At 46.2% G+C, this 15226-nt stretch overlaps 1 protein-coding gene across 1 annotated transcript in view; it reads right to left on the bottom strand.

Moving 5' to 3' along the window:
* The window catches only part of LOC140394112 (guanine nucleotide-binding protein subunit alpha-12-like), a 130780-nt gene extending 117326 nt beyond the window's left edge, over positions 1–13454 (bottom strand). The window contains exon 1 of the mRNA XM_072480965.1: positions 12923–13454. Coding sequence (XP_072337066.1) covers positions 12923–13195 — 273 coding nt within the window. The 5' untranslated portion in view covers positions 13196–13454. The remainder of the gene's footprint in view (positions 1–12922) is intronic.
* Between the last annotated feature and the right edge of the window lie 1772 nt (positions 13455–15226).

Genomic DNA, 15226 nt, shown 5'->3' with positions numbered 1-15226 from the left:
TTTCCAATTAAGGGGCAATTTAGTGTGGCCAATTCATCTAGCCTGCACATTTTTGGGTTGTGGGGGCAAAATCCACGCAAACACGGGGAGAATGTGCAAACTCCACACGGACAGCGACCCCGAGCCGGGATCGAACCTGGGACCTCGGCGCCACGAGGCAGCAGGGCTAACCACTGCGCCGTGCTGCCACTTCCACACATCATCCTGACTTGGAACTAAATCACCATTCCTTCACTGTTTTCCAACTGTTGTTGGGTCAAAATATGGAACTCCCTCCTAACAGCAAGGTGGGTGTACCTTGTAGCCACCTGGGTTGGCCACTTCCCGACTTTAAAATGGAGATCCGCTAAGAATGCAGGGAAATTCAGTCAAACGCAGGAAAAACAAGCAAGTGCAAAGTTTCCTGTATATCAGAACTTGCAGGAACCCAGACAGCACTGAAACCAACAACCATCTACATATTGATGAGTGATCCCCGGGAACAATTGGAAAGTCAAGATAAACAAGGCCAAGCCAGACTCCTCGGCGCCAGCAGGAGCCAAGACAAAGGAAGGCCAACGGACACTTAGGAACCGCCCAGCAATCAGTTTGGAGAAATCGATCCAAATGATCAGACCTTAGTCCAATCACTTGGAACCAGGTACGGGGTCCGCCCAAAAGGGTGCGGCGACCATGGGAACTATAAAATAGAGTCCCCAAGTTCAATTTGTCCTTCTTGGCAGGGCCTCTCAGCAGCTCGAAACAACCCATGACCGTGGCCTGCCCAGCAGCTGCACCAACCAAGTAAGTCTCCAGTCAACGCACGCTACGAGATAGGCGCTCTTAGCTACCAGTCTATACCAGCTTTGAAGCCTGCAGACTCAGAATCGAACGAAAGGCCATTTGTTCCCCTGACCTGGTGGGCCAGTTCCAAAGCTAAGTATAGGCCTCTTAGTGTTAGAGATAGTCTAGTAAGTAGAGTTTTATACATGAGTAGTGATTGACTGTGTATAATAAATGTGTTTTGATTTGAAACTTACTAACTGGTATATTGAATTATTGATCAGCACTTGAACTTGAACCTCGTGGTGGTATCATAAAGATACCTGGCGACTCTAGAGCAAAGGTTATAAAACAGAGCAAATTAAGTAAAGACACAAAGAGCAACAACCTAGACTATATGGACTGCAGTGGTTCTAAAAGGCTGCTCACCCCACCCCCTTCTTTTAGGGATGGGCAAAAAAACGCTGGCTTAGTCAGCAATGCCCTCATCCATGAAATAATTTGTTCATCATAGCCTCAGATATGCAAGATTTCCCTAGGGAAGCATCTTACTCCATTTCATTATTAACCGTTCCTCCATTATATAGTATGAGGTGGGGCTATTTCCAGTGTGATAATAAAGGGAGCGACCACTAGCCTAAAGTGAGGACCTTAAAAACTTCCAAACTTGGGCTTCCAAAGGGCAGTTAATATTCATGCTACACACCTGCCAGTTATGAGCATCTAAAAAAACAAGGAAAAAACATTATTTCCCCATTAACTTCGAAAGCATCACCATCGGCAAGCCCTTTGTAATGAACATCCTGCAGACCACCCAAATCTACATCATAACTGGAGGGGCAGAGCACAGACTGGGTACTCCGCAATAAGTTCTCACCTTCAAACCATCAAAGCCTCATCTGAAGAAACTCAAAACTGACCAGGACAGAGCAGTTCAATCCAACACTGGACACAATATCCACAACCAGTGCACAATTGTTGCAATATGTATTATCTACAGGATGCACTGCAGCTACTGACCAAAACCACTTTGACAGCATCTCCTTCCTCTGCAACCTCGATCATCACGAATAAAAGTCACAAGTCTGTGGGAATACCATCACCTCCAAGTCATAAACATCCTGATAGGGACATGCGATGTCATCGCTTCAGTTAGTATTCTGGAATTTCCTATCCAACATCATCACCACAAGAACTCCAATGAGTAAAGGAGAAGGTTCACGACCACATTCTCAGAGCAACTAAGTTTGAGCAACAATTGTCACTGTGATTGCATTACCCAAAGATCAAGGAAGAAAATATTTTAATATCTTTGTATAGATCACTGGGAATTACATTGAACATTTCCTTTCAAAGATTTTCTTAATTTTCACAAGAGGAAAGGTGTTAACAGCAGGTTGACTACATAAAAGAAAAATACATCATCTCAAGATAGCATTTGAGGTACATGATTTTATGCATCAAAAACAGTTATAAAACACTGCATGTTTAGTTAAATTGATTCGGACTATATTATAAATGATCCTAAAATTTTAATGAACTAACATAAACATGGGAATGGGGAACCTCTTAAAATAGTTTTGTTACAAAACTGTAAGGATGAACTTCTCTTCGTATTAGTGAAAATATCTTGTTTATAACCAGGGTAAAAAAACACCGAAGATGAAAGTAATACAGCAGTTTCATCGGACCAAATGTATTTCATTATACGTTTTAATCATTCAAACTTATTTCATCAACAATATCAAACAGCCTGCATGCAAGGTGAAACTCTCTCATTACAAAATTCTGAATTAATGACAACAGCAAATTGCGGCAAATAGGGACTGAGAGTCTCTTTTCCTCCCAAAATAAAAAAAGATGCTATGGAATAATTTTTTAAAATTAATTTTCGGGATATGCGTGTCACTGGTTAGGTCCCATTTATTGTTCATCCCTAGCTTCCCTACAGAAGGTGGTGGTGAGCTGCCTTCTTGAACCGCTGTAGTTCCCAAGGTGTAGGTATACCCACAGTGCCATTAGGGAGAGATATATTTCCAAGTCAGGATGGTGAGTGACTTGGAGAGGAACCTCCAGGTGGGGGGGGGGGTTTCCAAGTATCTGCTGCTCTTGTCCTTCTAGATGGTAGCAGTTGTGGGTTTGGAAAGTGCAGTCAAAGAAACCTTGGTGAGTTACTGCCGTGCATCTTGTAGATGGTACACAAGGCTGCCACGGTTCGTCGCTGGTGGAAGGTTTGAATGTTTGTGGAAGGGGAAGCAATCAAGCGGGCTAATTTGTCCAGGGTGATGTTGAGCTTCTCGAGTGTTGTTGGAGCTGCTCATCCAGGCAAGTGGAGAGTATTCTGCATCGGCCCAAGCCGGGATATTGTCGAGTTCTTTCTACATTTGGACATGGGCTGCTTCATTACGAGGAGTCGCGAATGGTGCTGAACATTGTGCAGTTATCGGTGAACATCCCCACTTCTGACCTTATGATGGAATGGAGGTTATTGATGAAGCAGCTGAAGATGGTTGGGCCTCGGAAATTACCCCGAGGAACTCCTGCAGACATGACCAACCTCCAACCACCGTAACCATCTTCCTTTGTGCCAGGTATGACTCCAATCAGCAGTTTTCCCCCCCGATTCCCATTGACTCCAGTGTAGGTAGAGCTCCTTAATGGCATACTCGATCAAATGTTGCTTTGATACCCTTATAATAATCTGTATTGTCACACGTAGGCTTATATTGACACTGCAATGAAGTTTCTGTGAAAAGCTTCTAGTCGCCACATTCTGGCACTTGTTCGGGTATACAGGGGGAGAATTCAGAATGTCCAATTCACCTAACAGCACGTCTTTCGGGACTTGTGGGAGGAAATCGGAGCACCCGGAGGAAACCCACGCAGACACGGAGACCCAAGTCGGGAATTGAACCTGGGACCCTGGTGCTGTGAACCAACAGTGCTAACCACTGTGCTACCGTGCTGCCATTTTCACACCTTCCTAAAGTGGTAATTCACACACTTGCACAATGAGTGCAAGCAAGTATCTATATGCAGGGAGTGTCCTCACCCAATGCTTATTTGTGGAAATGCACACATACTTTGCATCAGAACAATTAAAAGAGCCTCTGGCTAATTTTTCACTCGTAAACTGAGGGATACAGTTTTTTTAAAAAAGCAGAAACTCTGCCCTGGCTGAGATGATCTAACTCAGTATTCCCCCGGAATACGGCCTACTTTACATGACAATTTGCATTTAAAAACAGTTTAACTTAGGAAAACGTCTTAAGGTGCTTCAGAGGAGCATTGTCAGAAAAGATTTGACACCGAGGTACATATTGAGGAATTGAGGCAGCTAACCAAAAACGTTAGTCAAAAACGTAGATTTTAAGGAATGTCTTAAATATTGAGGTAAAGTGTTTAGGCCGAAAGCAACCAGAAACAAAGCCATCAATGTTGGAGCCATTAACATCAGGTTATGCAAGAGGCCAGAATTGATGGAGCGTGGAGATCTCAAGAGGTTTACAGGAGTGGAGGAGGTTAGGTGGAGGGATGAGGTCATGGAAGGAATTGAAACAAGGACGAGGGTTTTTAAAAATGAGGCGTTGTTGGACTGGGTGCCAAAGCAGGTTAACAAATATAGGGGTGATGGGTGAACAGGTCTTTGTGAGGGTTAGTATTCGGACAGGCATGTTTTTGACGAGATCAAGTTTATGCAGGCTGGCCAAGAGAGCGGTGGAATTGTCAAGCCTAGAAAATAATAAAGGCATAGATGAGGGTCTCCAAGTCAGTACTAAAATTACTAAAAATACCCGGGAAATTAAAAGCAAAACATATGCTCTCCTACAAATAGTCTGAATAAAAGGTACTCCCTCTAGGTATCTTTTGCCTATTATCCGCTGAGCCTCGAGAAAGCTAGATTTTTGCTTTTATTCCTGATGCAGCTGTTCAGCACCATAAACAATAGATTATTCCATGTCAATAGCTTACTGCATAAACTGGAGGTATTTTATTTTTCCTTACATACTTCCACAACATTGTCATGTAAATTTCAGTTTATTAAAAATAAACGTAGTCACTCAGCAAACCAAATGATCTGTACATGTTTTTCTTCTCCACCAGTTAATATTGAATTATATTTTTCCTCAGCCAGTCTGACCTTTTAATTAATGTAATTTAAAGAAATAGCAGTTAGTACTCATAAGAAAAGGTTAAATTTTTGAATTGGCTTCACTTTTAATCGTTCATCTTTTGACATTTTTAGCCTCACTGCTTCCTTGTCTCAAGTGGAAAACTTACACTTGTTAAAGTTCCCGACAAAATGTTTGGATTCCCTTTCAAGCTTCTTGCCTTCTCAACAGAACTTAAACATTTTAAGAGTAACACTGCTGCTTCCAGATTTGTGGAAGCTCTTCCACCTTTCACACACTCTTCGACTAAGACGATGAAAGGCTTGTTGCATGTCAATCAATATTTCCTTTAAACAACCTAGAATATGCAATTCTTTTTTTCAATTAAGGGGCAGTTTAGCGTAGCCAATCCACCTACTCTGCACATTTTTGGGTTGTGGGGTGAAACCCACGCAGACACGGGGAGAATGTGCACACTCCACACAGACAGTAACCTGGGGCCAGGATTGAACCCGGATCCTCAGCACCATAGGCAGCAGTGCTAACCACTGCGCCGCCCGCCTTACTCTTTTTAATCATAATAATGTCATGAACTTGAGAGAGGGTGCAGAGGAAATTTACTAAATCATTACATCAAAATACTGGAGCAGAAAAGGTCAAGAGGAGAGAGGTGTTCAAATTATTTCAGAGTAAATACGGAGAAACTGTTCCCAAGAAGCTGATACATATTTAGGGTAATCGGCAAAAGAACCAGAGGTGAAATGATCTGGAATGTATCGAAAGAAAGAGGGTAAATGCAAATACAAAAACTTTCAAAGGGGAAATTAATAAATATTTCAAGGGAAATATTTTGCTGGACTATGGAAAAAGAGCAGGGGAGTGGAACTAATTTGATTGCTTTCAAAAGGAGCAGCAGAAATACAAAGGCAAGGTGGTTAGCACTGCTGCCTCACGGCACCGAGGTCCCAGGTTCGATCCCGGCTCTGGGTCACTGTCCGTGTGGAGTATGCACATTCTCCTCGTGTTTGCGTGGGTTTCGCCCCCACAACCCAAAGATGTGCAGGCTAGGTGGATTGGCCATGCTAAATTGCCCCTTAATTGAATTGGGTACTCTAAATTTAAACAAAAGAAATACAAAAGGCCAAATGGCCATCCTCTGTGCCATATCATTCTATAATTCTATTCTGGGTGATTGCCAAGGCCCATTTAATCACAAATTTCATAAGGATTAAATGTCAAAATTCGATCTCCAAACGAACGTAAATTTTTCAGAATCTCATGCAATTAAAATATCCTGTCACCATAAACCAGTGGTTCCGGTAACGCTCCTCTGATATTTCTTCTTTTTCCTCCAAAGCTGTGGTCCGTTTTCACATTGCTCTTCCTTGCAATTTCACTTGGTTGAAATAAAGTTCTGCTGCAACAGCTAGCCCTCCACAACCTTTGAACATTAAAACCCAACCTTCCGACAACAACATGCGGAATTTAAAAATCCAGATCCGGCATTATACTACCTTTATTTCTCAATTTACTTTGTTCTGCCTCATCTTTTTCAAATCTTGGTGGTACCCGACACAGTCTTTTGCCTAGATTTCTCAATGTAGGAAAGCACTAATATTAAACAGTCACTTTAACAAGCTGCTATTAAAAATGTGAAAACTCCAAGTTAACCTGAAAATTTTGGGTCTCAAAATCACATCTGCAAAAGTGGGAGGCGGTGGCACAATGGTGTTGGCGCTGGACGAGTAATCTTCTCGGGAGCTGGGTTCGAATCCCGGGGAATTTTTAAAACTCAATAGAAATTTGAAAATAGAAAATTCAATTAAAAACTCAACAGAAGTCAAATGCCAACTATGAAACCATTGTTTGTTGTAAAAATCCATCTGGTTCACAAATGTTCTTTAGGGGTGGAAATCTGCTGTCCTTACCTGGTCTGGCCTACATGTCACTGCACTGAAATGGTGTTGCAAGCTACGCAGCTGTATTCAAATGCTACGAAGAAAACACAAAGGAATGAAGCCGGACGAACTATCCGGCATCGACCGAGGCACTGGAAACGACAATGGCAAACCCTGCCCTGTCGACCCTACAAAGACCTCCATACTAGCATCTGGGGGCTTGTTCAAAAATTGAGAGAATTGTCCCACAGACTAGTTAAGCAATAGCCTGACATTATACTCATGGAATCATATCTTACAGATAATGTCCCAAACGCCACCGTCACTATTCCTGGGTAGGTCCTGTCTCACCGACAGCACACACGCAGCAAAGGTGGCGAGACAGTGGTATATTCGGGGAGTTGTCCTGGAGGTCCTCAATATTGTCTTTGGACCCCATGAAATCTTAAACTTGGGTAAGGAAACCTCCTGCTGATTACCACGTACTGTTCCAGCGCCCCCCCCCCCCCCCCCCACCCCCCACCTCAGCTGATAAGTCAGTGCTTCTCCACTTTGAACACCACTTGGAGGAGGCACTGAGGTGGCAAGGGCACAGAATGTACTCTGCGTGGGGGACTTCAATGTCCATCAACAACAATGGTTCGGTAGTACCACCACAGACTGAATTGGCCGGGTGTTAATGGACTGCAGCAGGTGGTGAGGGAACTAAGAGGGTAAAACAGACTTGGCCTTATCCTCACCAATCTGCCTGCCACAGATGCACCTGTCCATGACAGTATCGGTAGGAGAGACCACCGCACAGTCCCTGTGAAGATGTAGTTGTTTTCACATTGAGGATATTGTGTTGTGTGGCACTATCACTGTACTAAATGGAATAGACTTTGAACAGATCTAGCAACTCAAGACTGGAAATCCATGAGGCACTGTAGGCCATCAGCAGCGACAGAATTGTATTCAACCACAATTTGTAATCTCATGGCCCGGCATTTCCCCAACTCTACCATTACCATCAAGCCAGGGGATGAACCCTGGTTCAATGAAGAGTGCAGGAGAGCATGCCAGGAGCAACACCTGGCATACCAAAAAATGAGGTGTCAACCTGGTGAAGCTACAAAACAGGACTACTGGCATGCCAAACAACATAAGCAGCAAGTGATGGACAGAGCTAAGTGGTCCCACAGCTAACAGATCAGATCTAAGCTATGTAGTTCTGCCACATCCAGTCATGAATGGTGTTGGACAATTAAACAACTCACTGGAAGAGGGGACTCCACTAATATCCCCATCCTCAACAATGGAGGAGCTCAGCACATCTGTGCAAAAGATAAGGCTGAAGCATTCCCAACAATCTACAGCCAGAAGTGCAGAGTGGATGATCCATCGCGGCCTCCTCCAGAGGTCCACGGCACTACAGATGTCAGTCTTCAGCCAATTCGATTCAATCACCTCGATATCAAGAAACGACTGAAGGCAATAGAGACTGCAAAGGCCATGGTCCCTGGCAATATTCCTTCAATAGTCCTAAAGATGTGCGCTCCAGAACTTGCTGCACCTTAAGCCAAGTTGTTCCATTATAGCTAAAATACTGGCATCCACCCAGCAATGTGGAAAATTGCCACAGCCAATTACTACCGGTCAGTCTACTCCTGATCATTAAAGTAATGGAAAGGTTCATCAACGTAACTATCAAGTGACACTTACTCAGCAATAACGTGCTCGTGGATGCTCAGTTTCGGTTCCAACAGGGTCACTCGGTTCCTGACCGCATTACAGTCTTGGTTCAAACATGGACAAAAGAGCTGAATGCCAGAGGTGAGGAGAGTGTGACTACCCTTGACATCAAGGCAGCATTTGACCGAGTGTGGCATCAAAGAGCCTTTACGAAACTGGAGTTAATGGGAATCATGGGGAAAACTTGCCTGTGGTTGGACTCATACCTGGCACAAAGGAAGATGGTTGAGATGGTTGGAGGTCGATCATCTCAGCTCCAGGACATCGCTTCAGGGGTTTCTCAGGGTAGTGTTCGAGGCCCAACCATCTTCAGTTGCTTCATCGATGACCTTCTATCCATCATAGGGTTAGAAGCAGGGATGTTCACAGATGACTGCACAATGTTCAGCACCACTCACGACTCCTCAGATACTGAAGCAGTCCATGTTCAAATGCAGCAAGACCTGGATAATATCCAGGCTTGGGCTGACAAGTAACATTCGGAAGTGCCACTCAATGATCATCTCCAATAAGAGAGAATCAAACCATCACCCCTTGACAGTCAATGGCGTTAGCATCACTGAATCCCCCACTATCAACATCCTGTGGGTTACCATTGACCAGAAACTGAACAGTACTAGCTAGATAAATACTGTGGCTATCAGAGCAGGTCAAAGGCTAGGAATCTTTTGGTGAGTAACTCATCTCCTGGCCCCCCAAACCCTGTCCACCATCGACAAGACACAAGAAACTGGAGTTAATGGGAATCATGGGGAAAACTTGCCTGTGGTTGGACTCATACCTGGCACAAAGTAAGATGGTTGAGATGGTTGGAGGTCGATCATCTCAGCTCCAGGACATCGCTTCAGGGGTTTCTCAGGGTAGTGTTCGAGGCCCAACCATCTTCAGTTGCTTCATCGATGACCTTCTATCCATCATAGGGTTAGAAGCAGGGATGTTCACAGATGACTGCACAATGTTCAGCACCACTCACGACTCCTCAGATACTGAAGCAGTCCATGTTCAAATGCAGCAAGACCTGGATAATATCCAGGCTTGGGCTGACAAGTAACATTCGGAAGTGCCACTCAATGATCATCTCCAATAAGAGAGAATCAAACCATCACCCCTTGACAGTCAATGGCGTTGGCATCACTGAATCCCCCACTATCAACATCCTGTGGGTTACCATTGACCAGAAACTGAACAGTACTAGCTAGATAAATACTGTGGCTATCAGAGCAGGTCAAAGGCTAGGAATCTTTTGGTGAGTAACTCATCTCCTGGCCCCCCAAACCCTGTCCACCATCGACAAGACACAAGTCAGGAGTGTAATGGAATACTCTCCACTTGCCTGGATGAGCGCAAATGCTCAATACCATCCAGGACAAAGCAGCCCGCTTGATTGCTGCCCGTTCCACAAACATTCAATCCCTCTACCTCTAACAAACAGTGACAGCCATGTGTACCATCCACAAGAGGCACTGCAGGAACTCACCAACCTTCCTTCGGCAGTACCTTCCAAACCCACGACCACTACCATCGAAGGACAAGAGCAACAGATAATAATAATAATATTTATTGTCACAAGTAGGCTTACATTAACACTGCAATTAAGTTACTGTGAAAAGTCCCTAGTCGCCACACTCCGGCGCCTTTTCAGGTGCGAAGAGGGAGAATTCAGAATGTCCATATTACCGAACAGCACATCTTTCGGGACTTGTGGGAGTAAACCAGAGCATCCGGAGGAAACCCATGTAGGCACAGGGAGAACATGCAGAACACAGTGACCCAAGCCAGGAATCGAACCAGGGACCCTGGCGCTGTGAAGCAACAGTGCTACCACTGTGCTATACCTGGGAACCCCACCACCTGGAGATTCCACTCCAAGTACTTAGCCCCCTACTATACTCCAACTTCTTCCATCGGGCAGGAGATACACTTCTGAGAACACACACTAACAGATACAAAAACAGATTCTTCCCCGCTGTTACCAGACTCCTGAATGACCCTTGTCTGGACTGATCTGATCTGTTCAAGCATCTATTGAGTAGTACTGTACTCCTGTATGCTTTACCTGATGCCTGTATCTACGTATTTACATTGTGTATTTATGTATGCCGTATGTTTTGTCATATAATAATAATAATAATAGCTTAGTCCCATGTAGGCTTCAATGAAGTTAGTGTGAAAAGCCCCTAGTCGCCACATTCCTGCGCCTATTCGGGGAGGCTGGTACGGGAATTGAACCCGCGCTGCAGGCCTTGTTCTGCATTACAAGCCAGCTGTTTAGTCCAGTGCTAAACCAGTCCCTTCATCATGTATGGAATGATGTGTCTGGACTGTATGCAAAACAATGTTTTTCACTGTATCTCGGTAGTTAAATAAAACAAATCCAATCCAAGTCATTCACCATAAGACATAGGAGCAGAATTAGGCCATTCAGCCTGTCAAATCTGCCCACCTTTCAATCATGGCTAATATGCTTCCTATCCCCACTCTCCTGCCTTCTCACCATAACCCCTTATTAATCAAGAACCTATCTATCTCTGTCTTAAAGATACTCAGTGACTTGGCCTCCACAGCCTTCTGCAGCAAAGTAAATTATTTGTTTAGCTCCTTTGCCATTTCCTGATTTCCCATTATTATTTCCCCCGACTTGTTCTCCGAGGGAGCAATGTTCACTTTGGCCACTCGCTTCCTTTTTATATATTTAAAGAAGCTCTTACGGTCAATTTTTCCATTACTTGCTAGTTTGCCCTCAGTTTATCTTTTCCCTCTATTATTTTTTGGTCATCTTTCGTTGGTTTTTAAAACTGTCCCAATCCTCTGGCTTACCACTAATCTTTGCTACATTATATGTTTTTTCTTTCAGTTTAACACTATCCTTAACTTCCTTGGTTAACCATGGTTAATTTATCCCATTCCTAGAATCCTTCTTCTTCACTGGGATATATCTCACCACCCTGATTTGGAAATATATGGCCATTCCTTCACTGTCGCTGGGTCAAAATCTCAAAATTCCCTCCCTTACAGCATTGTGGGTGCACCTACACCTCAGGGACTGCAGTGGTTCAAGAAGACAGCTCACCAGCACCTTCTAAAGGGCAACTAGGGATGGGCAATAAATGCGGGCCTAGCCAGCGACACCCACATCCCGTGAATGAATAAAAAAGTGAAAATGTCACTTGGCCCTCAGAAGGCAATTCACTTGCAATCCATTTCCTTGAATCAGGAAAGAAAATTGATTGGCTTTTACCGTGTTATATCATAAGAGGATTACATAGAGAATTATTGAAGGTTTTGCTACAAAAATTTAAGAACCTGAAAAAGTGAAGATACTTTAAATGTCAACTTTTCATAAGTGAATCGCATGATACCATTTTGAGTTAAAAAAATGTTTTCACATTAATTCAACAGAAAACTGTGATAACTGGATTGTGATTCAATGTCAGAAATTCAAAAATACAGCTCAGAATAATGTACTTCTCTTCTGTAACAGAAAGTACCGTTCAGGAACTGCGAGCTCATATTCCAAATAAAGTACACACCAGCCCTTAGAGGATTATAAAATCCACGTTTAACATGCAAACACCTTGATGTACCTCATCTTCTCGACCAAAACATTGAATTACGTGTCTGCAGGAGCAATAGATAGGTATCCCCATGTCAGAATCGCAAGACAGACAAATCTGTAACTGCATCTATAACTCATTAAATACCAAACATGCGACAATGACAAAAGTCCATGGAATCCTTTCCCGCTTGTTAAATAATTTGTTGAATAAATCAGTGTATGGTACGGGTTTCCCATTTTAACTGGGCACACACTCAGGGGAGCGGAGGGTGAGAGTAGTGTTAACGCTCCCTTCAGCTGATGACAAAGGGGAAATGAAAATGAAAATCACTTGTCACAAGTAGGCTTCAAATGAAGTTACTGTGAAAAGCCCCTAGTCATCACATTCCGGCGCCTGTTCGGGGGGGGGGGGGGGGGGGTGGTACGGGAATTCAACCGTGCTGCTGGCCTGCCTTGGTCTGCTTTAAAAGCCAGCTATTTAGCCCAGTGTGCTAAACCAGCCCCTTGCTAGACCAAACACTGACGAGACTCACTTTGGGGAGGGGGTTAACTGATCTGATGCCTTTTACCAGATGTTCACAATGTATACATTTTAACAGGGAAAAAAGAGACATGTGCAAACCCATTTCCACAGGAATTGACAAGTCTTTAAAAAGTATCGACACGGATCAAACAACAATGCAAATGTGACTTTCTATTCTAACTTGCAAGTCAACAAATGAGGACCACTGGATAGCATCGTCCTAACGCCCTTTCTAACTTAGTATGTGTGGAGGGGGAATTACTCAGTCCTCGATGCTAACCGAGAGACCAGGAGTCTGGTAACCCTTCCTCAGAAGAGCTGGTTTGCCTTGATAGAATACCTTGATAACATTCTCGAAGATGGTGTCCCGAAACTCCTCCAGCGCTTTGCTGTCGAAGTCTCTGCCGTGAATGATCCTCATCTGTTTGAGGAAAGTGCTTTTGCCGCTCTCGCCGGCGCCGAGCAACAGGATCTTGACGAGCCGCCGGACGTAGCGCCTCTCGCGGGCCAGCAAGGCGTCGATCTCGCGGCTCCGCCGGCGCTGAGCCCGCTCGCTCTGGCTGGACTGACAGGCCGGGAAACAAGCGCCCAGGCGCTGCACCAGCTCGGCCATCGTCTCGGTCGGCGGCACCTCAGCAACGAAGAGCCGCGCCCCGACACACACAACCCGGCGAGGGAGATTAAAAACACAACTCAACAACCGATGAATGAATTTTAAATAAAAAGGGGGCGCTTCAAATCCTTCCGTCCGGCCGCCCCGCGCGATCTCTCAACCCCAAACCCACCGGCTCCCCCATTCATTCCCCGTCTGAGGGGACGAAAACTTCAGCAGAGGGCGGGGGCGGGGGCAGGCCGGCTCGAACGGGCGGGGCTGCTCGTCGGAGCCGCCCCTCGATTGGCTCCCTCGCCTGCCAACTGTCGTCGACTCCATCGTTCATTCGTCGAACGCGCCGTCAATCGGACCGAGGGGCGGCGCCGCAACCTCACGTTCTAACGTCCGATTGATCCACCAGCCTGTCAATCGGATAGAGGGGCGGAGCCGTAACCTCGCCCTCTAACCTTCGGTTGGCCCAGCGGCCTGTCAATCGCCAGCTTCCGTCCCTCTGAACCGCAACCATTGGTTCCCTCCGCCGTCCATCAAACCCGCTCCTTTCACCGATTGGATAGCGCTGCGGTCCGGCCCTTTGTTCAAGCGGTGAGACAAGGGCGGTGAGCGTCGATTCTGTTCTTTGTTCATTTGCCTGTACGTTTCAATCAGGACAAGGTCAATGAGAGATTCAGTCATCGTTCAGCGGGTTCACCCATCAGTCAGAAACCGGCAGGGGCCCGTGCCACACCCGGGATGAAGCTGTCGCCGCCTCAACTTGCAGTCAATCACCAGGCCGCAGCACGGCTTTCATCGGTTCAGCCAATAGGATCAGCAGGCTCTCCATCAATCAGGGGGGAACCTGCTTACAATTTGTCAAAGCCCTGTCAATCATCCAACCCCCGCCCACCTGTCCCCGCCCCAAAGCTTTCCTATGCCAGCTGTTGATTGAGCAGAAATTGATGAGAGGGAACAAATCTCCCAACAACGGCATCCAAATAATTGCACTTACAAACATCTGCATTGTGTTTAGAATTCCTCCCATTACTCATGAGAGTACAGAGGGGATGGTAGATAGCAATCCCAGATTTGATATGACTTTTAGCCAGGAGATTATTTTTGACTTTTGGGCGGGATGAGAAGTGTTCATATTGTGATATTAGAAGACATAGCAGCCGTGTGGGAGGGGATGGAGCAAAGGATTTTTTTCCCCCTGCCCATTATTGTTGCTATGTTCATGTTTAGTTTTTACGCTTTTGTCATTTTCTTTTAGGTGTGAACCATGGTTCCTTTGGGAGCACCCATGCCTCTGAGTCAGGAGGTTGTGGGTTGATGTCTCAGGACTTGAGCACATGATCCAGTGCAGTGCTGAGGGAGCGTTGCATGGTCAGAGATGCTGGGCGCGATTCTCCACTCCCACGCCGGTTGGGAGAATCGCCTGGGCCGCCGGAATTTCCAGGGACGCTGGTCCGACGCCCTCCCGCGATTCTCCCAAGCGGCGGGAACGGCCCGGTCAAGTTTCGCAGGCCGGAGAATCGCCGGAGACACCGAAAATGGCGATTCTCCAGCACCCCCGCGATTCTGAGGCCCGGATGGGCCAAGCGGGCCAAAATGGCGGGTCCCCCCCGGCGCCGTCCACACCTGGTCGCTGCCGTCGTGAATGGTGGGGGGCAGCCTGTGGGGGGGGGGCGAGGGGGGATCCTGCACCAGGGGGTACCTTAAATGTGGGGTGGCCCGCGATCGGTGCCCACCGATCGTCGGGCCATCCTCTCTGAAGGAGGACCTGTGGCCCCGCAAGATCCGTCCGCCATCTTCTTGCGGGGCGGATTTGGACAGGACGGCAACCATGCATGCACGGGTTGGCACCGGCCAACCCGCGCATGCGCGGATGACATCCGTTATGCGGCGCCGGCCGCGTCATTTATGCGGCGCCGCTTTTACGCGGGCGACAAGGCCTGGCGCGGGTAGATGACGCGGCCCCGATACTGGCCCATTGTCAGGGCCTGAATCGGTCGGGAACGGGGCCATTCCGCGCCGTCGTGAATCTCGACGGCGTCC

This window comes from Scyliorhinus torazame, chromosome 17 (genome assembly GCF_047496885.1).
Source record: "Scyliorhinus torazame isolate Kashiwa2021f chromosome 17, sScyTor2.1, whole genome shotgun sequence".
Taxonomy (NCBI): Eukaryota; Metazoa; Chordata; class Chondrichthyes; order Carcharhiniformes; family Scyliorhinidae; genus Scyliorhinus; species Scyliorhinus torazame.
This window is presented reverse-complemented; position numbering and strand designations above follow the sequence as displayed.